This window comes from Triplophysa dalaica, chromosome 8 (genome assembly GCF_015846415.1).
Source record: "Triplophysa dalaica isolate WHDGS20190420 chromosome 8, ASM1584641v1, whole genome shotgun sequence".
In the NCBI taxonomy this organism is placed as follows: domain Eukaryota; kingdom Metazoa; phylum Chordata; class Actinopteri; order Cypriniformes; family Nemacheilidae; genus Triplophysa; species Triplophysa dalaica.
In genome coordinates, this window is record NC_079549.1 from 16745706 (window position 1) to 16768925 (window position 23220).

At 36.0% G+C, this 23220-nt stretch overlaps 1 protein-coding gene across 6 annotated transcripts; it reads right to left on the minus strand.

The window, feature by feature from the left end:
* Positions 1–822: 822 nt before the first annotated feature.
* LOC130427955 (calsequestrin-2-like) lies at positions 823–22596 on the minus strand. Of its 6 annotated transcripts, XM_056755728.1 has the most exons (13): positions 22290–22596; positions 21929–22029; positions 5258–6337; positions 4420–4504; positions 3899–3999; positions 3681–3792; positions 3265–3338; positions 2554–2684; positions 2276–2321; positions 2089–2143; positions 1882–1982; positions 1691–1765; positions 823–1509 (listed from the first exon to the last, which is right to left on the minus strand). In XM_056755728.1, the coding sequence occupies exons 3-13, from the start codon at positions 5492–5494 to the stop codon at positions 1300–1302; spliced, it is 1227 nt and encodes a 408-aa protein (XP_056611706.1). In that variant the 5' UTR covers positions 5495–6337; positions 21929–22029; positions 22290–22596; the 3' UTR covers positions 823–1299. The 6 variants fall into 6 exon arrangements, with proteins under 6 accessions (XP_056611706.1, XP_056611708.1, XP_056611702.1 ...); XM_056755730.1 differs by lacking the exon at positions 21929–22029; XM_056755724.1 differs by lacking the exons at positions 823–1509; positions 1691–1765; positions 1882–1982; ... (6 more) ...; positions 4420–4504; positions 5258–6337 and adding exons at positions 15057–19352; positions 19724–19760 and having other exon boundaries at positions 22290–22587.
* Positions 22597–23220: the final 624 nt, after the last annotated feature.

Below are 23220 nucleotides of genomic sequence, written 5' to 3' on the forward strand. Positions count from 1 at the left end.
CACATTTGCACCACCCCACATTCCAGCATGCAAGTTAATGTTGGCACAGACATGTTTATGAAATATACATTTATTTTTGCTATATAAAACGTTTGTGCTAAGTACTTCTTCCCTGTGTTTGGCCATTCTAGCCAATATCAGATATTTCCTTGTCTGCTTGACTTCTTAAGGCTCATCTCATCCTTTTCCCTCATCAACAAATCACTGGCTCGAGGACACTAACTTGAAGCATTTCTCTTTCTTGTAATAATCACCAAACAAATAAACCATAACAACGATTCTAGCTTTAGATGTCTAACAGTTTTTTCTTTCATTAATAATAACAAATATAATAATATAAAAATATAAAATGAGAATGTATTTAACAGATACACATGCAATTTCTGCATCTGCTAAAAGGACTAGCCTTGTTAACATAGCAACTGTATCTGTGCTTTAAGCCAGTGGTTCTCAAACTGTTTTGCTGTAAGGCCCCTTTAGGGTGCATCACTTTATGTAATCTTGGGCCCTCCCTATAGGGCCACTGTCCCAAATTTAATCCTGTGCTTTAAACTTTCTGAGATCATAAGAGCTTATTCTGCTTCAAAAGTATTATGATAGTACTATATACCTTTTTGTTAGTGTTGGTAAAACTGAAATAATCTGTAGAATTTTACAATAAACAATAATGCTCAAGAAAAATGAAAATATGTTAATCCCAGAATCCCAAAATTCTGAATGTTTAAAAGAGGATCCACGAGTCAGAGCCGATGGCCTTGTGTGCAGTGTGGGCTTTCTGTCCCCTCTCTCCTGAACTGTATAATTAAAGGCAAAAAAGAAAACTTATTTTTAAAGATCCATGATTTATTTGTCTATTTTGCTTAGTTGCATGACTCCTTATTTGGGGTTAAGAATGATTCTTAATTCTTGTCACTTGCATATTTAGTAACAAGCTTTTTTCTTTATCTAGGATGGTTGTCTTATTGTGACCAAAGGAATTTAATAATGAACATGTACAAAATATCATTCCAGTAAAGAAATTACAAAATGCAATATTTAATCCCTTTAGCAAGTTTATGTTTAGAGCTGCTTAAAATACAGCAAATGTTTTCTTATTATTATTGTTTAAGTATATTATAAGCATTTATATTTTAATAAGATTTTTTACTTTCCATTTTGTTCCATTTTCATTTAACACTAAGAATGCACTGTACAAACTTCTTTTACTTCAGAAGTGTTTAAACCAAAAATAGTTTTCTCTTAGCAAAGAGAACAATTTCTGTTTGTTTGAGGTTTACATCTGTTTTCACAGTATATGAATCATTCATCATCGTCATCATCATCGTCGTCATCATCATCGTCGTCATCATCGTCGTCGTCATCATCGTCGTCGTCATCATCGTTGTCGTCATCATCATCATCATCCTCTGTGTTGACTGTTCCAGAGAGCACATCTTCTATCCAGTTTTCCAGCTCCTCGGATGAAGGCAAATCTTCATCATCAGGTATGTCCAGCCACACACTGTCTGCCTGTAATAGAGGTAAAGAGTCAAAGAGTAAAGAGAAGTTATAAATTTGCATTTATCAGACACATCATTTTATGAATAATTATAATTTAATAATATTGTAAAATTTAATAGAGGAATGATTCATTAAACATTAGATGGACAACTTAAAAATTGAAATCTATAGGTGTGTTTATTGCCCTTACATCTGTAACATTGACTACACCAATCTGTGGTCTAAAGAGGTCAACCTTGAAGATCTTCTCCCAGTATGGAATTAGCTGTACATAAAAAGATAAAAACATGATCAAGGGTACATATGAAAATTATTTTGTTCACCGTATTGACTACAGTAGTACTGATATATGATCAATCTAATCTAGCCAGATTTATTCACCAAAGGAAAATTGTCGGGGTCAATCCACACAATACTCAGTTCTGGATTATTTGTGTTGTCTCTTGCCACCTCCTTCAAAATCTCCAGGAACTCGAAACCATCTGAAAGCAAACTATATTATTAAATTCCAATTTAAACCAAACTACATTTATTTGAATGTAAATGTGATGCATTTGTGGGGTTTCAAATACAAAATGCTGCACATACCAATGTCTTCCTCTTCTGCAAATGCTACAATGTGAATCCCATTTAAATCATCCTCCTTCAAGAAAGAAAACGATTTTTTATGTGTGTGGATTTCAAATCTATATTTGTATTGCAAAATGAACCCTTACAGATCGAAATCAAAAATTAATTTTGAAGAAGATTTTAAAACAAGTGTAATATTGCTCACCCAGGTCTCAAACATGTCCTCTGCCTTGAGTTTTCTAAGTGTTGGTCTGTGGAGGTATTTAATTTGGTCACTGAAAGCTACTGTCAGTAGAGTAAGATCTATCTGTCTTGAAATTCTTAAATCATGTTTTGTTAAATACATTTACTAATTTTCAAGCTTGTTGCGTCACCAGTTTACTTTCATTGTGTGGAAAAAGAAAACACTTTTTGTGTTTTCCAAAAGCATAAAGCATGAAAAAGCATGAATTTGTATTCCTTTAATTGTCCTTTAAATATTACCTCCTGTGCTCTGATATAAAGGCTACCAGCTCTTCCTCTGAGTGGGGTTTGTCAGGAATAGTGACTGGTTCCTCCATAAAGGGCTCATAAAAGTCCACCTCATTCATCTTCAGTGTCAATTCTTTTGCAACCTAAAATATTATTAGATACAACATCTCATCTTCATTTTTATGCATTTGACAAAACTTTGCAACTTTAAGAGCACTTTGCTTCACAGGCAAAACAATTTGGGAGGATCTTTTGACAGAAATGCAATATAATATACATTAACATGTCTTTACAGGTGTATAAAGACCTTACATAGCGTTATGTATAGCATGAAGCGTTATGTTTTATTATATTAGAATGAGCTATATGGAATTCACCATGTTGTTTCTACAGTAGCCCTAAATGGACAAAATGCTCTTCAAAGCTCGTTTCATAAATACATTTCCTCCTTTGAAAAAGAAGTGAAAACGTAAAGACATCTTTGTTATGTTTTCACCCACCATATTGTTTCGAACGGGAAGGGAGTGGAGCTTATGTAGGATAATAAAATTATCCATAATGTAAAGAACATTCTGTCTAAATATAACCTTGATACTAAAGAAATGTGTAATTCTTCTACCATTATTGGATGGGTTTTCATAATTTTATTTTACTTTCAAGAAAATTATAGTTTCTGTAACTGCACAATGATCAACATGTCTATAAAGGTGACATTATACTCACCGATTTCTCAAAAGTGGCAAAAAATTTGATTAAAGGCTGAAACTGTTCTGCTGCTTCTTGGAAAGCCAGATAATCTAGGGAAACAAAGAGAGGAACAGATAAAAGAAAAAAATTCATTTTATTTTTTGCTGTTTGCTTGTTTCTACAACTAAAGGCAGTGCATTTCAAACAACCCTGTTTTCTACAGTGTGTTTGAGTATAGACATTATATATATAATGATATATTCTACTTTTTATATACATCCTACAACAACCGTGTCTTCTTCCACTCACCCCGCCACACATGTAATTGTGTGTGTCTAGATGGTGTGAAGATCAGATAACTGCAGCTGAAGGATAAAATTATCTCATGTACAGTACAATGTTGGAAGGATTTCAGACACCTCCTGGCTGTAAGTATGGAAACACACACTCACGTTCAGAGTCCTGACTCTTGAAGAAGCCAATGAGTTTGATTTCTTCTTCCATACGGTCAAATGCTCGTAGCTCCAGGGTATTATCAATGATCTCGACTGGATCATCCAACAGCTGAGGCGTGGAATGGATTGAAGAAAGGTTATGAAGACATAACACAGAAACGGTATCAAAACAAATTGATGTCTTTGTTGATTTATGACAAAAGCAAGATCCTTACATCCAGGAGGAACTCCACAATTGTGTCTGCAGAGAGCAGGCCATCAAATTCAATCACACGGTCTTCTTTGAAAATATAGATGCTTCCCTCCTCATGCAAACCTAAAACAGCGTATTACAGCACGTTGAGTAAGTATGTACTGAAACAGAGATTCATCTGTAATGTTATTTTAACTTGATGTATTCAAAAATGTATATTTAGTTTGATTAAAGGGATAGTTCACCCTAAAATAAATTATGAATTGATTCACTTTCTTGTTGTTTCAAACTAGTATGACTCTGTATAACACAAAAGAAGATATTTTAAGAAATGTCTCAGTGGTTTTGTGTCCTTCTAATGTAAGTCAAAGGGGGCTAAAGAAGAAACTCACACAGGTAATGGACGACAGAAAGAAGAAGGAGTTTTTTATTATTTTTAAGAGGATTCAGGTTTTAGACCATATTAGCCTATGTTTTGTGGATTTGTCAATTCCCCATTTTTACTTTTTTGTATTATCCAGTTTAAGAACGTGTCTCCCTCACCTAATTTCTTAGCCACCTTGGCATCCTTTTGAGAGTCGACCATTCCAAACCCGATGTCTTTTTCCTCCAAGACCTGAGCAGCTAACTGCAAATAAACACATTATTGATGTAAAACAGCATGTTTGGTTTCAGACATTTCAGAGGACAGATTGTTTGACCTTTTGTGTGACACAGTGACCACTCCTGTCCCAAAAAGATTCTAGGGAGAAATGCATACTTTAAGTTATGCAGCTGTTCATATACATCAAGCTGTTTTACCTGACATACGTTTAGCCTCAATCCAAGTTAAACCTATTTTAGATGTGTTCTTGTTCTATAAATATCTGTTCTACTTTCATTATAATGTAAGATTAGTTGAAGTGGCCGAGTTTTATAGTACTTTAACAAACCAATGACCTATATACAAAGCTTGTATGTCAAATATTAAAAGCCCATGTGATAAATGAAGTCTGCTTTAATCCAAATGGATCAAGATGTGAAGTCAGTCAGATGAGTTATTTTGCCCTTAATGTTGAGCTCATGTTTCTATACATTATGCTGCAGACAAACGCTAAATCTTATAAGTTAAATCAATTTTGCATGACTGTTTCATATTGGGATGATGTAATAAAGCCCATTGCATTTGAAGGGCTTTCCTTTATGTATCCCTTACAAGGCAGAGAATTGTCAGTGCATGTTAAGGGTGGCATACTGAGCCTCTAAAATACATAAAAACATATTCCTATGCATTAATGACAATTTAAATTACAAACAATTTTAATAGATTAAAAAAAAACATTTTCAGAAATAATAAACGTATTGTTCATCCTGATTTATTTCATAGTCTTTTATGTCTTACCTCCAGCACTAGTTCAGTCATTTGGAATTGTTTCTGCAGCTCTTTTGAGGTGGGCGCAGGAGCATGGTGTAACAGACACAATATGTCATATTTCTTCAGAGCTTTGCGGTAATTCTTCTCATCTATGTCCAGGACACGGTCTTTGCCATCGTAACGTGGGAACTCGAGGCCCTTCTCAGCAATGGCCAGCGTTGCCAGTCCCAAAGAGCCCAGCAGCATGAGGCAGATGATCTGCATGTTTTACAAAAAATACTTTCCAAAAAGAAAAAAAAAACTCTTCCACTTTGCTGTGCCTCCTCGGCTGTTTTATCATTCAAGCAGTTCCATCAGAGCCTTGATATAGTAAAAGTACACAAGTTTAGAAATCGAATAAAAAAGGTAATATTTACAAAACAGGCCAGGCCTCCAATGTTCTTTTTCTAAGGGTTTAACTAACCCTCCTACAGAAATGTAACTTTCTGCAGGAAAACCCTCTGCTTTTCCCTCTCTGGCGCCTTCTCTCCTGACCGGAGACAAAAAGTGGCTTGTATATTGTGCTGGTAATAGGATGGGGGAGAGCAGGATACCTTACATAGCAGTGTTTCTCTAATCCTTTTTTAGGATCCCAGTTGTTTCAGGGCTAAAAATATCCCAGCTAGCGCAAGAGCACTTTGGGAAGCTGATTAGTCCACGGCTAATGACATTTGTTGCTGAGAGCCGAAAATTATGATATGAAAATTTCACATCAAGACTCCACTCCAATCTGTAACTGGACACTTGTGTACTTTTGAGTACACTGTCTGTTTTTAATCAGGTTTGTTTACACTAGGTTTACTGACAGTGTACATTTATTCTTGTGTAGGTTAATTGTCAGACTGACATTTAAAATCAATTTGTCTCTCGCACAACTTGGTAGTGTTTTTTTTCCACTCAGTTGTATGTTCATTTGTTGAAATCAAGTTCCTGGCAGCCTTGTGGAAGCAGACTCACGCCACATGCCCACAGTGCTTTGATAGTGAGCAGATAGAAGTGCTCTAAAAGAAGGGTGGATTTCTTCTGCTGCAGATTCGGTTAGTGTGGCACCATAGCGAATGCAAAATGCTGGAGAAACAGAAATATACCGTAAAATATTTTTCCCCTGTAAAATTACAGGATATGAGGATATGTATTCAAATGTTTTCCCGTTTTCTTTTTTACAAGAAATCTTGTTAAAAAAGAAAAAAGGTTTTTTTCCACTGTAAAATTGCACTTTCCCCCAACTTTTCTTGTAAATTTGTAAAAAAAACATCTTGGAAAATCTTGGCAAATATGTAAAAAGTATGTATAGATAAATTATGTAAAATTAGGGTTTTCTTATGGTATACATAATGATTGGGAGAAATCATTCGACCATTTATCTTACATTTACACTGGCATTGTGCTGTTTGCACACTAACTTATGTGAGAGACACAATAAATCTTTTTAAAACTACATTAAGTTATTGGATCACTGCGAAAATGTTACATCATATTGCTTTTTTAATTCAAAATAGAATAGAATAGAATAGAATGGAATGGAATGGAATGGACGACACATCTTACAATTTTCTGTTTCCAGTCTTGCATGTTTGAATCAAGCTGTTTAACATTGGTGTTTAAGTCTGCAACTTTAAATAGAGTTTGTTGTCATAGCAATGACTGCAGCAATACTGATGACCAAATTAGGATCAGCTGTCTCAAGGATGCCATTCAAATTGCTATCAACATGGTACTCCAAAAATCAGTCCAATCTCAAAAAGATTGTAAAACTCACCAAAAAAGATGTATGAACACATCTGATTCTTTACACATTTAAACAAAAAAGATATTTTGAAGAATGTTCTATGGTAACCGAACAACGGCATTACCCACTGACTTCTATTGTGCGGACATGAAACCAACACAAATCAATGGGTACCCCTGTTGATCGATTGTTAAAATTCTTCAAAATGTCTTCTTTTGTGTTCTGCAGAAGAAAGAAAGTCATACAGGTTTGAAATTGGAGAGGGTCAGTAGATGATGAAACAGTTTTTATTTGGGGTGAACTATCACTTTAACAGATGACTTAAAAAAGGAGTGAAAAGGACCTCTAACAAGCAGAGGAATACACTAAACTAAACCAACTGAATCAATATTTGTTTTATTATAGATAACAAATTAAATGACATAAATTAAAAACATTTAAAATCTCCAAAATCAAGTGGTTAATATTCGTTAAAGAGCCACGTGAATCAGAAGTTAATCCAGGGATGTCGAGTTGTTGAGGTTAGCAATCACAAAACTCTGAAAATGTGCATTGGTCTGAGAAGTCCAGTCTCCCTCGATGTACTTGTGGTAGGGATCATTGTCGTGCTCCCTTCTCTTGGACCTCACCGTGCTTACCAGGACGGACACAACAATGAAACTGAAGATCCCAATCATCACAACCAGATACCAGATGACGTTGCGGACGTTTTCTTCAGCGACACGTTGGTTTAGCTCCTGCTGAGACTGAGTGACATTGAGCCTCCAACTCTCAAGGAAATTACTCAGAGCGTTTGTGAGGGAATCCTGCAGGTGGAGGGTCAGATTTGTGTCCATTGTCATCTGAATCATTTGGAATAAGCGGATTAGTGAGTCCAGTGAGGATAATTTACAGCATATGCTTGTGTAGCGCTAAAATATATTACAATGTGCTTCATAGTGTAGAAGAACCATTTTTAGCTGAATGGTTCCATTAAGAACATCTGAAGAATGCTTTTGTTTGACACATGATTCTTAAGATTGTAAAAAGTGCGGTAGGATTAATAAGAACCTTCGAGTGAATTGTTTTTGGTATCGAGGATTTATAAGTGGTATTGTAGTAAAGAACCCTTTGTAGCCCCTTTTTAAGAGTGTATGTAAACAAAGGTAGACACCTAAGCCATATTAGGAAAGTGTTATGCAGAGGGATTGATTATATCTTTATACACATAAACTGACATTAATGTCTATCTGTGAGAGTTTATCCAGTGCTTACTACCATAAATCAGTGCTAATCTAAACACACATGTAAATTGTTTTGGACAATATGCATAAATGTGTACACTCTGGTAAACTGATCCTAGTTTAATTTGATATAATTCCTATAGTATAAAAAATAGTATGATAATATAACGTATATAAAAAAATATAATTTATATTAATATTATAGTTTTATTTGATAAAAGCCTACTTTTTAGTAGAGAAACAAGTAAATCAATAGATATCAAATTAATAAAGTTAAAATTCTCTAGTCAAAGTACAGCTGGTATAGATTTGTTAGTCATTTGCTACTATGCACAACCCAAACTCATTTTCACTCGGCATAACAAACAACAAAGACTTTTAATTTGTAATTGTTGAGTAACCTTGAACTTACGTGATTTTAAGTCTTGTTTTTAAGAAGAAAACGTCTTTCCTCTCCCACTGATGCACAACTTATGCTCCAGCCTTGCAATAGTTCCTTTACTTTGTGTTTGCCTAAACAGTGTTTGCCTACGTATGATTATGTATTCAGTTATTACCACTTCATATCAGCTCCTTTGTCTGAAAATAAAATACTTTCAAGGGCATCAATGCTGTTCTAGAATACACTTGAAAGTCAATGATTCTTAAACACAACACTGACTTTTCTTATCATCATACGATCATCATATAATGATATTGGTAACGTTTAGTTTGTACTTTTAGTTTGTTTCTTAATTTTCTCTTGAATGAAGAGCAACCCAGTTAACTCTTCGTTTAAGATGAAGAGACTCACTCAACCACCAGGTGGCGTATGTTTACCACTCACTCGAACAAAGAAGAAATGAAATTAACATGGGCAACCTGTCTGAGATTTGAAATACATTTTTAGTTAGATAAAGCAGTTTTTTAAGATGGGTCTACGGTTGTCTTTTACAAGTTAAGATCAGTTAGTATGCAAACATTATATTACAGATTTATCATACAATGGGCAAACCTTGCGGGCATGCAATTATATGTATTGACATGACTTTTCGTTGAATATCACACTTAAAAAGAACTAGTGAAACATGTTGTTGACAGCCTAACCTACTTCTAAGTATGAGTGACTGTTTTGATCCTGAGCCATATTTTTTAATAAGAAAGGAAGAAAAAAGACTGTTTGTTTTACACCCTGTTACAACATTTGTGAACGCAGTATATGTTGAAACAAGTCATTCTGGTATGACTCATTCCACATTGTAACCTCATTAAATCATCTGCTTTATGAGAACACTGAAATATTTTTATATATCTTGTCTAGAATAGTTCTGCATTTCATAGTGCAAACCACAATGGAGACATCTAAGGTGAAGAGCCAAGATAAACATGCACAGTGACATTTAAAGCAATTTAGCACACTTCACCATTAATTAAACACAGAAGCACATTGTTGGATTGACACACTGCTGTGAAATGCTGGGGAATTTTAGAAATTTTGATAAAAACATGTTTTACTGTATAATATCAGTATAAGATATGGAATGATGTTATTCCTTTAGGAGTTGAAGGACATAGCAAAGTCCGAGGAAGTAGCCTGTTAACTGTCACCCGTTCCGTATACGGGACACCTAAGTTTGAGTCAATATTGTGCATGTTATTTCTTATCGAATCATGACAAACTATATATCATTAGAAAGGTCTAAGACTCTAGAATACAGATTTCTTTGGTGTTTTTAAAAACTATATATGTAGGGAGAGTAATTGATTCCTTTTTATAATGAGTGTGTATAGATTTTTTGTTATCCTTTTGCGACCCGTATTTTTTTATGTATTTCTTAATCAAAGAAAATCATAAACTTTTTTATTTATTTTTTACAATTAACCTAACAACATACCTTAAAAAATGTTTGTGTGTGTGATTTTTTTGATGTTGCATTTCTTTTTTCAAACGGGACCAACCGTAAGTCTGTATTCCAAAGAATTCATGAGTTACCGCCATTTTAGTTCCAGCATTCATTCTCGTGTGTAGGCTCAAAAAGGGCTCCGACAGCTAACGGTTGTTTAAGCAAGAGAGAGAAAATATAGAATAAAGGTGATGGACTTTTTTGACTTTCCACAAGCACATTAAATGTTGAGAAAGTCAGTAGAATGTAAACATGGTTAGATGTTTTAGAACCTGCATCATTTCTATATATCTCCCTTTTTCTCTCTTTTAAAGACTGATCAAGAAGATTTATTTGGATCACAGTCAAGGTGTGAAAGTATATGTCAAGAAAGTGGCATTGTGAGGGCCACAGATCTTGAAGGGATTTTAGAATCAAAAGGATAATGTAATACGTTACACAATAAAGGGACCCGAGGGTTGTGTGGTGCGTAACATCAAAGTTATTAGAGCAGAAACAGATAGTATATTTTATTTTTTTAAATTGTTTATTCAGTTCTGAGGTTACGAAGAGGCAAAGTTGGAGACTTTGCATTTGGGAGGGGGGTTAACCAAGAGAAGAAATAATAAAATTCTTATAGGATTACAAAAACAACATAGCACTCCATGTATTCCTTTTCTCTGCTAATACGATCCTCCTTGTCTTTCCGATCCTGTTATTCGCTCTCTCACCCTCCTCCCTTCATGTCTTTTTTAAAAGAATGTGCAAAAAGTGTTATTAAAATGTCGTGCTCTCTTTTATTTCTGGAATTAACAACATTAATGGATATGTGTTAAACCCTCCAAAGCTCATCAACAGGGCAGAAAGAATGATAACATGATAATACTAAACATGTGTTTACCGGCAATTTGACAAAACCATGCAATCTTCATAACATTTTAAACCTGTGTGACTTACTTTCTTCTGTAAAACACATAAAAATATAGTGTTATTCTTAGATCTTAGAAGGAACTGCTAATGATTAAAATCAAAAGGGCAATGTAATACGTAACACAATAAACAGACCTGAGGGATGTGAAGCGTAAAGTTATTGGAGCAGAAACACAAAAGCCAAAGGACATCTTATGCAAATGACTGGTCGTGGAGTGAACATGGAGTCAGTTATGCAAGCAAGTGGATATAATGATGCAAAAATCCTCCAATTAATGTCATCTAAGTAGTAAATTAATATGTTGAGTAAAGGTTCGATAGTTTCAGAATATAAAGCATTTGTTTTATGCAGTGAAGACACATTCCATGTGTTATATGTTAAATTTGGTGCTCTCTTGATCTTAACAGTGAGACCTGAGAACTTTATTGGACGTCTTTATAGAATTTTGTGATTGTGTGGCATCTGTGTGTTTTACTGTGGGTTGTGCTTGGCAACAGGATGATATGAGATATATGAGATATACAACAATGCATTTTTTAATGTCTCTGCACTAGTTATTGCTTTTGACAGGTTTATATTACTACTTTATCTAGCTTGAATAGGGCGAGTCCTTATGTATTGTACTGAGAAATCTATTCATGTTGTTCTATTTAGTTTTGTGGCCTAAAGCGAGTTAATATTTATTCACTTACATGTCCTTACCAACCTGTATCTTCTCCACAGCAAAAAAAAAAGATATTTAAAATAATATTGGTAACCAAACAACACTGGTTCCCTTCGATTTCCACAAACTTTCTTTTTCTTATGAGTCATATTAAGATTTTAAAGACATAAGAGTGAATAAATGATGAATTTTTAAATGAAGTATTCCTTTAACAGACAACCACAACAAGATTATAAATTACTATTCAAATTCAGGTTTATTGTCATTTGTATACAGTCCTTACAGAACAAAAGACAATGCTGCAGTGTTTTGCAACATTTGACATACATCCAAGCAGTGTGTGCCATAAGACAATATTTACACAAAACAAACAATATGATGCGTTAAATTAAATTTAAATCATACTAAACTGACTTAAAAAATGTATTCACCTACATCTCACCTACAGATGCATCCGTTGTTCATGACCCCCACAACTAGCATGTCAGACGCAAGCTTTTTCTCTTGACTAGTTGTCATGGTAACTTGTAAAGGATGGCACCAGAATGCTTTAACACGACCTCGTAGAGCAGAGAACATCCATTGTTAACATACCATTAATTTGTTTGTGAGACATGGCTTGCTAGTTTAAAGAGTGCTTCACATTCACCTCTTTTGAGCAGTTACATATATTACAATAATTTAGCAGACATTGTTATCCAAAATATTTTATTCATAAAACATTATGAGCAATGGAAAGAGTGACAACAAGCCAGTTAACTTTATCTTGTTAAAGAGTGTAAGAATGAGAGATTAAAATGTCAGGTCAAGCAAAAGGCATGTGATTTTCTAAACACTTAGGACAAAACGTATAACTTTGGGTTATAGGGAGGCGAATCTAAGAGATGATGAACAAAACATACAAGTATAACATGTTTTTGAAAATCCTTGAGAGATGTGCCATTATGTAAGAATAATCTCATAATCAAATATGGGGTTGTGATTTGAATTTAATGGTGAATCATTGGTGTACATCGAAGCTTCTCCGAATTTCATTTGCAAATTAAAATAACCTGAAGGAAATAAGGTTTGCAATAATTTGTTAAACAAAGTTATGCATTATAGTTTGCTTCCCATGACAGCTAATTAACTTTATACCAATCATAAAATAAAATAATATACTCTCTATATATATATAAATATATTCTGTGAATCGAGTTCCCACTGCTATGATTGAGAAATATGTTTATTTCTGATGTCAATGTAAATATAGACTTCTAATTGATGTTGAAATACAAAAGTTGTTCATTATTGTTGCTCAAGCAAACAATGAACAAAGAGCAGCCTACGGTACTGTTTTGACTGCCAGTACTTTTCCACTGCCTGAGATAGAAGCACCAGCCCCAGAAGGAAATAGATTAAAAGAAGCAGCCACAGTAACATAACAAACAGGACCAACTGAACAGGAATTAGTTTACACAGAACAGTTTGAGCTCTGTATCTGATGAGATCCTGTTAAGCTAAGAGGCACTGAAGATGGCAAATAGCTTGTGCTGAATGGACGCAGTCCCCTCTGCAAGCCACCGGCTGGTTAAGCACTTATCTTAAATTGTATCACTGTGCCCCTGTACAGAGCTGTTGCATGTGTTTCTGACATTTACTATAAACAGATCTGTCATCTTACGTAGTACATTTCCATGTTGCTGTCATTCTTGTCTTAACATACGGGATAACATATTGAACATTTTCAATGACAGTTTTTATTCACTGTTCATGTTTGTTTCAAACATAATTTGTTGGGAATATTGTTTAAATTATGATGTATTTTATAGGTGTTTCATGTCCTCCATATTATGTCTTTATCCTGTTGCTCTTTTGAAATATAAGCGACAAAATACCTGACAAAAGCAAGTTCCTTAAATGGATAGCTTGCCCAAAAAGAAACATTTTCTCACCATTTATTTATTCTCATGCGGTGCCCTGTATATGACTCTTTCTTCTGTGAAACTCAAAAGACGAAATTTTGAGAAATGTTTGTTTTTTTGTATATATTAAGGAAGTCAATGTTCCCAGTGTTGTTCGGTTACCAACGTTTTCTCAATATTTTCTGTTGTGCTCTGCAGAAGAAAGAGTCTGGAACTACATGAGGGTTCATTTTTGGGCGAACTGTCCCTTTGATGACATCAAGCTCCAGGAAGGGACATCATTTTAGGGTAACCCAACAGCACTCACTTCACATAATTTTGTGATTTCTGTCATGTTTGGTGTGAAAATCTCCTTTACAGTTAATGATACTATTAGTTATTAAAATGTGAACTTTATATCATTATACATTTAACTTTACCATTTTCTTGACATTGTGTAAAGTAAGATTTCTGCAGCTGTGTTTGACTTGATCATACTAAAGTCTGCTATAAATAAAACTACTTATATTACAAGAAAGGCATATTATTTGTTTTAAGTTAAAAATCTCCAATGGTGTACAAAAAGAACCCCAAATACCTATTCCATGTTACTTATGGTTTGCAGAATAAATACACAAGAGGTTTAACACCAAATTTCCTTTATTTACAGGATTTACAGGATTAGCACAGTTTTGAGGGAAAAGTCAGACTGTATGCTATGTTTAGACTAATGGTCGTGTTGTATTTTAGTCATAACACATTCCTTATTTCTCACTCATGGATTCTTGGAACATCTTGCTTGTTTGTCACCAATACCCCGCTAACCCTATAGCACTTCATTGCCAAACAAAGGTGTGGAATTGGATGTTAGTTCAAAACAATGATTCACCTACACCCAAGGTCACACCCTCCTTGGGAAAGCTTTCCATTCTGTCATTGCCATTCCTATCATACATCTAAATGCAAAATCACAAAGCAGTTGTCAGTGGAAAACTACTGTGCAGGAAAGAACTGTCATGATAGAGAGTGAGAGAGAGAGATAGAGAGAGAGAGAGAGCGAGAGAGAGAAAAATGGGTAAAAAGGTATAGTGTGAAAAGAGAAAAAGATACTGCACATATTATTTGTAGTAGTCAGTCACAGGTTGTCTGTTTTGTTTGTAGTATAAGACCTTCAGTATATTTTGTTCTTCCCTAAAAAAAGTATATATGGAAAGAAGAATGATTCTCATTGCGAATGAGTTTATTGTCTTTATATAGTTGATGGAATATCAAATTGTTGACTTTTACACAGTACATGATGATGGCAACATTTTTGATGAATTATTTAATAGTAAGTTAAATATTTGTTTGATTTAATGACAGTGGTGTTTGAAATATGACATCTATATATTAATGTTAAAGATATATAAATAAATGTATTATTTAAATAAATAAAATAAAAATATTCAGTAAACTATTCTCATAACACAGGTCTAATAAAAAAACTCACAGCGTGTCCTTTTCAAATGAATATCGATTTATTTATCTGCAACTTTTGATACTAAAAGTATCAAAAATTTCCAAGTCACATTTCTGATAAGGTCAGATTTTGAGCCCGATACATCAGGTGGATTTTAACAACACTAGGAATCTTAAAAATGTACAAACAAGTCACACAAGAAGAACAAGTCATTTCCCTTTGTTGTACCTGAAGACAATGTTAAGGAATATAAAAATTTAAAGGAATAATATGATCAAAACAAACAATATAACAGTACCCTTCAAATACAACCAAAAAGACTTAACTCTTCATTTAACATGTAAAACCCATTAATAAATATTTAAAACCTTTGCGGCTGTTGGTTTGATTTGAAAATATGTGGTTAATCCAAAACCAACAATCGTTTCCACACTCCAAGGTTGTATGTTCTTCAAAAGAAACACAGAACGGCATTCATATAAAATATGTTCTTAAAGTCATGTGCACAAATATAAGAAAAATATTTGATTAACAGCAACCTTTATTTTGTTACAAAGGAAATTAGGTCCGGTTTGGAACATTAACCAGATTCACTTTGCTTTATGAGAATCCATCTTCTGTAAAACTATATTTAGGTACATTTATTAAAGCTAAAGCAATAGTCTAGCTCCTTAACTCAAATGTGCAGGTCCACTGCTGTTTCAGTCAAAAGAGATTTCCCAAAGTAAGTAAAAACAAACAAATAAGGTATGAACCAATCAATTGATTGGTCAACTACATATTGAATTTGAATGATATTAAAGACATTCACAAGAACCATAACTAACTAAAAAGTCTTTCTTTCGCGATCAGTTTTTTAAGTGTCTTTTAGATGGGAATGTAGATTTCACTTTCACCTTTGGGTTACTATTAACAAAATAAAGTGCTTGGATATGAATGCATTAATACAACATTAAGCAAACTTGTGCTTAGAAAAATAAGTTACCTTTGTCTAAAAAAACACCACGGTCAATTTCAATATAAGGCCGACCACTAGTTCCCCTTTGTCTAAACAAACAGTGCATTCAACAGCAGAACAACAAGCAATGCTTGTTACTGCAGCTACAATCAAATTCTTCTTCTAGAAGAACAAGATACTATTTTGCGCAGCAATGAAAATTTGACATCCCATTCGACTTGTTTTGGGATATCGTAACATGTTTCCGCTTGAAATATTCAGATTTCAACATTACATGACAGAATTGAGTTTCTAGTTTTCCTGTGGCAGATATCAATTCTGCTTATAAGAGCGGTGTTGTAAGAATAAATTATTTTAGGGAAAATTTTCACAAACTACTCTCATTTACCCTTGCACAAAAAGGAACTTTTTTGTTCTTTTTATATGTTCAATATGTTCAATATTTTTTGTCACATCTGCCCAATGAAGTAGCCCCAGGTGCAAGTAAATTTAAATACAGTAAAATACAAACAGTTACCATTAAACTCGCCAACAACAGACTGACTTACTGTAAATATTCAGAGAAATTTATCCCAGGTTTAGATAGACAGCACAACACCACAGTGAAATGGCATCTTTTTAAACAAGCAATAATGTTTTCTTTTAATTCTAACTTTTATCAAAATCATTGTTTTTTCTTTTCACCAAAATGATCTCAAAATTCTATCCATTTAAAACATACAGGACAATCTACCAGTGATGTCAAGTTTTAGAAGCTGTTTTACAACTGCAAATGCATATACAATAGGACAACCTTAACGCACACTTAAATTTAAGTACTACAATAAGAGTGAGTCTTGGATAATTACTTGATGCATCAAAATTGCTAGTTTCAGTTAAAGGACTGCGATCTTAAAGCAATCTTATTAAAAGAAAATAACTGCATTTCCCCCACATGTGCTGTCCTTTACACAGGTGACTTTAACCGGCAAGATCAGCACATTACAAAGAGAAATACACAAACATAAAGATACCCAGTGAGCAGACCAATACCAGGCCCGAGTTAAGTAACAGTTTGATCTTGGGGGGTTCATAAAGCATTTTACGGACAGTTTCTTCATCTTCCTCAATGGTTTTGGGTTGGACAGACGTATTCTCCTTGTGCCCGCAAATCCAGTCAAATACTTGCGGGCAATTCTCTTCATCGTACTTGTCTTTATCGTTTTGATTCATAAGCTCTGCGTGACCATTTCTGTATAGTTCCATTGGCGTGGATGCCTCTGTGCTGGGAGTCATGGGATCTTGGTCACAATGGGTGGTCGTGAGAAGTTTTGAGTCAGCCCCATCAAGACATCTCTCATTCTGGACATCCTCTGGCACATCTTTCCGAAAATCACTATTACCGTTGAGTTTGTACATTTCCTTTCGTTCAGTTACAATACATTGTTTAAGTCTCCGTAAGCCCCAGAGTGTAGTACGCTGGATTTTGTTATTTTCTGGGGGTGGTGTGCATAAACTGACAACCACAGCCACCAGGCCAGAAATCCAAAACAGCCCAGCAGCAATGTACATATAATGAACGTGTGTGATGAAAGCTGGTCGCTCATCCGGCTGGTCACATTTTGGCTCACGATATATGAAGCCAAGAAGGAGTCGAGTGGTCCCCAAGATGAACCCAGTCATGCCACCCCAAAATGCTCCAGTCTCATTACAACGCTTCCAGAAGACTCCAAGTAGAAACAGAGCTGCGATGGGAGGTGTGAGGTATCCTGCCATCTCCTGAATGTAGAGGTACATCTGACCGCCTTGCATCTCAATTATAACAGGCACCCAAGCAATGCTAAAAATCACCATGAACACCACGAACAGCCTTCCAACCACCAGCAGCTCATGGGGTGAGGCACGCATGCGCACCATTTTATAAATGTCTAAAGTGAAAATGGTGCTAGCGCTGTTGAAAATTGAGTCCAAGTCACTCATAAGGGCAGCGATCATTACAGCCATCATCAGCCCTCGCAAACCCACCGGCATTACGCTCATGACTAGTCGAGGGTAGGCAATGTTGGAACAGCCAGCCTGACTGCCGCACACAGCCATGCAGTGCTCCGGTCCGATACATGCCATCTCATCGGGAAACAGTATTCTTGAAATCATTCCTGGAATGACGATGATGAACATGGGAAAGATCTTAAGTATTCCTGCCAAAAGAGTAGAGCCTTTGGCATGGGCAATATTCTTGGCCGCTAACACTCTCTGTACAATGACCTGGTCAGCACACCAATACCAAATCGATGCAGGTGTCTGACCCAACAGGAATCCCGGCCAAGGGATGTCCTCATCAAGCGGCCCTCGTAGGAGCTTTAGGGAGTCTGGCTTTGGATGGATCCGGCAAGAGTTGGTGTACGTGAAGTTGCTGTTAGCCAGTATGGCTGTAACGTTTGGGACTGCCTCCATGTATTTTACCCGTAAACCCTCCAAACCACCCACTTTGATCAGACTGATGACAGTAAGGGTTAACGCACCAAAAATCATGAGCACAGCTTGTAGAGTGTCCGTGTAGATCACTGCCACCAGTCCACCGGTCACTGTCAATAAGGCCGTCATTGTGATGAGCAATATGATTGACAGGTACAGATTCCAACCAAGCGACTCCTGAATGAACAGAGCGCCTGCATACAAGTCCACTGAGAGTTTGGTAAAGACGTAGAGCAAAATAGACAGAGCGGCAAAGTAAACCTTTAGCCGCTTACCCCCGTAACGCTTGTAAAGGTACTCGGGCATGGTATAAACTCCACAGTGAATATAAACTGGGATAAATACCCATCCCAGCAGTTGCAGAAGCAAGAGGGCGTTGAACTCCCAGGCGCCCACTGCGAAACCACTTGCTGCCCCAGATCCGGCAAGGCCAATGAAATGCTCGCTACCAATGTTGCTGACAAACAGCGAGGCGCCAATCACTGCCCAATTCATAGTTCGGCCTGCCAGGAAGTAGCCGCTGACAGTGCTACGGTTTGCCTTCCACGTGGCAAGGAGACCAATTGCAAGCACAAGGACAAAATAAAGTGCAACAACTGCGATATCCGCTGTCTCCATTGCTGGTCCCATTTTTGACATTTTTAGGTTATTCTCACAGTTTAAAATGTAAATGCCCAACGGAAAAGTGCACAGAATGGTTAAAATCTGTATAGAAGCAAGCAATGCACATGAAATCTCTTATTCCTTTGGTTTGCTGTCTTTATAGAAGGAAACGGAGGCATCCAGGTGTCAGGTAAATTTAATTTTTTGTGATTTGGTTCGATTTGATGGTAATCCAACGGTGCTCTCATGAAGCACAGAGGTTATTTTTGGGAGGATGTATCAGGCTTCTGGTCTAGAATTGGCAAGAGTTTACATTCCTGAAAGACAGCAAACACAGAAAGAAAGAGAGACAGACATATCATGCATTAGAGTCAAGAATAGATGGCAAATATCCCTGTCCCCATTCTTCAAGATATTAGCTTGACCATTATTACTACAAAATGGGAAAATAGCATTACTGTTTCAGTTGTTATACTGAAGAAATGACCTTATATGCTTTACATTAAAAAAAAATCGAATTTCAACTATGTTAGAATAGCATACTCAAACAACGTTTTAGGTGTGCATCTCTCATTTTTCACAACCCTTTGTCTTCTTTTGAGGACCAGAACACTATTCTACAAAAAACATCTTAAAAGAATAGTTAAACTTCACCCCAAAATTAAAAATTCTTTCATCATTTACTTACCCTCTTGTTATTTCAAATCTGTATGACTTTCTTTCGTCTGCAGAACACAAAAAAAAGATATTTAGAAGAATGTTGTAAAGGCAACCACGGTGGTACCCATTGAATCACTGGTTTGTGTCTAAAATAGAAGTGAATGGGTACCGCCATGATTTAATTATCAACTAGGGTGGGACGATATATCATGTAATTTGTATGCTCAGTTTCTCAATGAATTACGATGAAATGCCACCACAAACAAAATCCAGAGGGCACTCCCGCGCAGAAACTCGGAATATGGGACACAGTAGAAGAACGATTTACACACGTAGGCCTTTTCTCAATATGTGTTCTTCAGCCATCTTGTGTCCTCGGGTTATTGGTCTACGTCATCAATAACAGTCAAATTTCGGTTCCAATACTCAAGAACACAAGAACAGAGAACGCATGAAAGTACCCGGATGTGTTCTCGATATCAAGGATGCATCGAATGCGAGTTTTAGGAACGGCCGTAGTTCCAGGAAACGCCCATATTCATTTACTATTACTGTTCTTCCAACCTTTTTAAGTATTTTCATGACAATAACATATATTTATAAAGATGATGTTCGACGAGTGTTGCTTTTTCAAATGCAATCTCGTAGTGAATTTAGATCGAGCAGTACTTCATACTGATCAAAGAGCAGTAGTTAATGGAAGAGCCGTGCATAAAACACAGATTTTAGAATCGACCTAGACATGTCTAATTAACGTATATAGCGATATATATCGTCACGGCCCAAACATTCCTCAAAATATAGTCTTACAGGTTTGAAATGACAAGACTGTGAGTAAATGATGCCAGAATTGTATTTTGGGGTTAACCATCACTTTAACAACCAGCAGTGACATACATTGTGGCTTTAAAAACTTTTCCCAAAGAAAACTTAAACTTTAAATAAAGTTGGTTGTTGTTCATCAGCTGACTTTATGCATATCTTACAGAAACATAAATCAGCACCTTTGCTTCTGCGCTGCCATCTGAAAACTATACAAGCTCAGACCCAAAGCACTAATTCCCTGCGAATCATGACAGAGTATTGCATAACGTTTAATCACAGAAAAATTCAACAAAAGGCTTAAGGCCTTACTGTAGTAAGAAAACACATTCCAAACAGTTTCACTCAAGAGACATCAAATAAAGCAATAATAATACACTTGTCATGTCTATCACAACAAACCCTCATACTCTAATAATTAAAGTCTACTGCCTCCTGCCTCCTGTTGGTTCAAATGGTGAAGTGGCTTCTGTAACTCCTTTTCTATGTATATCACATAAGTATTTGATTAATGCTCAAGTATACAATGCAAACTCTGTTTCTCCTACATTACAGCTCCACATGGGACTTAGATGGCCAACCCCTTTCAAAACAAAATTGCTCTGTTTCACAATAATTGCTCTGTTTTGCGCTGTCTTCATTTTTCTCAGTCTTGGTTTTCTACATTCACATGACCAAGTGAGTGAATGTGAGAGATCTGAACTACACTTTCTCAAGTGTCTAGTTGCGCTTTTCCAGCTTTTCCAGTTCTCCAATACATGTGCACATGCCTAGAGACACAACAGGCCTTGAGGTACTTTAGTTAAGACATTACATTTCTGCCTTATTTTTGTAACAAAGTCACACCAGAACAAACTCCTCTTAAATGACATACGCTGATGTTATCTGGATTTACTTTCTCATCACCATCATGATCAGTGCTATAACTGAGCATAAATCATCTCTCCGAATGAAACACATAACAAAGAGCCTACAAACAGCTGCATAAGAGTTAATTTTAGTGACAAGAGCCTGACTGGGTTAATATCCTCATCGATGATCCAGTTGGCTAAGAAAAAGATAGACTTGGCGGAGGAGGAGGGGTGGGCACTGGGCAAAGAGAAAATTTTCCACTACAGTCTCAATTGTACTGTTGTAAACAACGTCAACGAATACGTTTTTAGATAGATACACACATACAACGCTTAATCTGAAGAATAACAAGGACAAATTAATACGATCTGAATAAGATAAATATAATTAAGACATTTACACCATCCATCCATCCATTCATTCAACGCTATAGGTGACCTAATCTACCCGCATCAAGACAGTTAACATTTACTGCCACTCCCGCTTGACATCTTGTCAGTTTTAAAACGGGTCCACCCAGAACTAACGTGAGAATTGTCGGACACGCGTGGAATTTTACCTTTCAATGACAGGAAAACAAAGCACGTCATCCAAAGACCCACGGAGAATTCGAAATTTCTAGAAGCGCCAATCGCCACCCGAGTGCTACTGAAATGCTTCCTGTAAATATTACAATAACATCAATAACAGACAGACGGTGTGCTGGTTATTTGATGTACACTATAACAACATTTTGATTTAACGCGGGAAGTGTTCTTTGCCATCTTGAAGCAATTGCAGTTCACTTGATTCTTCAAAACTCGCGTATTTGTACATAAAAATGAGTCAACATCATTTTACAAGCTTAATTTTCTTCGGATCTTTGGTTTTATTCTCACACCCTACACAACTACTTAATGACAACATGTGATGCAACTTACCATTTTTATGATGTTGCGCTGATGTTCGGCTGAATGAACAAACGCATGAAAGCCATGTTAGCATCAACACCAGTCTACGACAGCTTCAAACCTGAAGGATGCATTCTATACTCAGAGCCTTAGGGTGACTTTAAAAGTAAAATTTAAATGATTTCATTATTTATACGCAGTTCTTCTTCGATGCTTTTAAAACAGCTTTGGTTAAGGACCTCCGCTCCTTCTCTTCCGCTATACCAGCCCTTGTGCTATGGGCATGGCATGGTTATAAACGTGACGTGTCCTGGACTCACTCCATTTGCACAACGTTAGTCACCGCCTATGGGATCAGAATCCCGCCACAAGTATTGCGGGCATATTTAAAAATATAATAAGCGTAAATCAAAAAAAGTATTTTGCGTCACCATTGGTCCACTAGTTCTAGATTGACAGCTCCTCCTCTAGCCAATCAGACGAAGATGGTGTTGACGTCACTTCATTCGCGACTCGCGGCATATCCTTGGAGGTGGACTATAACCGTCATCTGCAAATCCCGGACAACTCCACAGGAAATTGAACTTAATAATATCGTTACTGAGTGTCAGATACACTTCTGTTATGAATATGCTCTGCCAGGTTTACCAAGTAATTTGATGTCCGATTCCACCATATAGTCCGATTAGTTAACATACATGTGTCCCGTTAGCTGGGTTTAGTCAGCGGTGCTATAGTTTACAGTCACTTTATTAAGTTATTTAATATTGTTGGCTGTGTATTTAGAAATAAATACTGTAGTGTTGTAAATGTGATGATGTTGCTAGCTCGTGACAATGATAATGACATGCGAATCTTAACTCATTTAGACGAGCACATGATGCAGCGTCTTTTCTCACAGTAGTGCATTAAATCAGTAATAAGTGCTAATTGAACGTAGTGTTACCAGGGAACCGATGTG

What these genes read in the sequence shown, in the direction of transcription:
- LOC130427955 (XM_056755727.1), bottom strand. Translation starts at nt 19,071, where the DNA reads ATGTCAAAAATGGGACCAGCAATGGAGACAGCGGATATCGCAGTTGTT.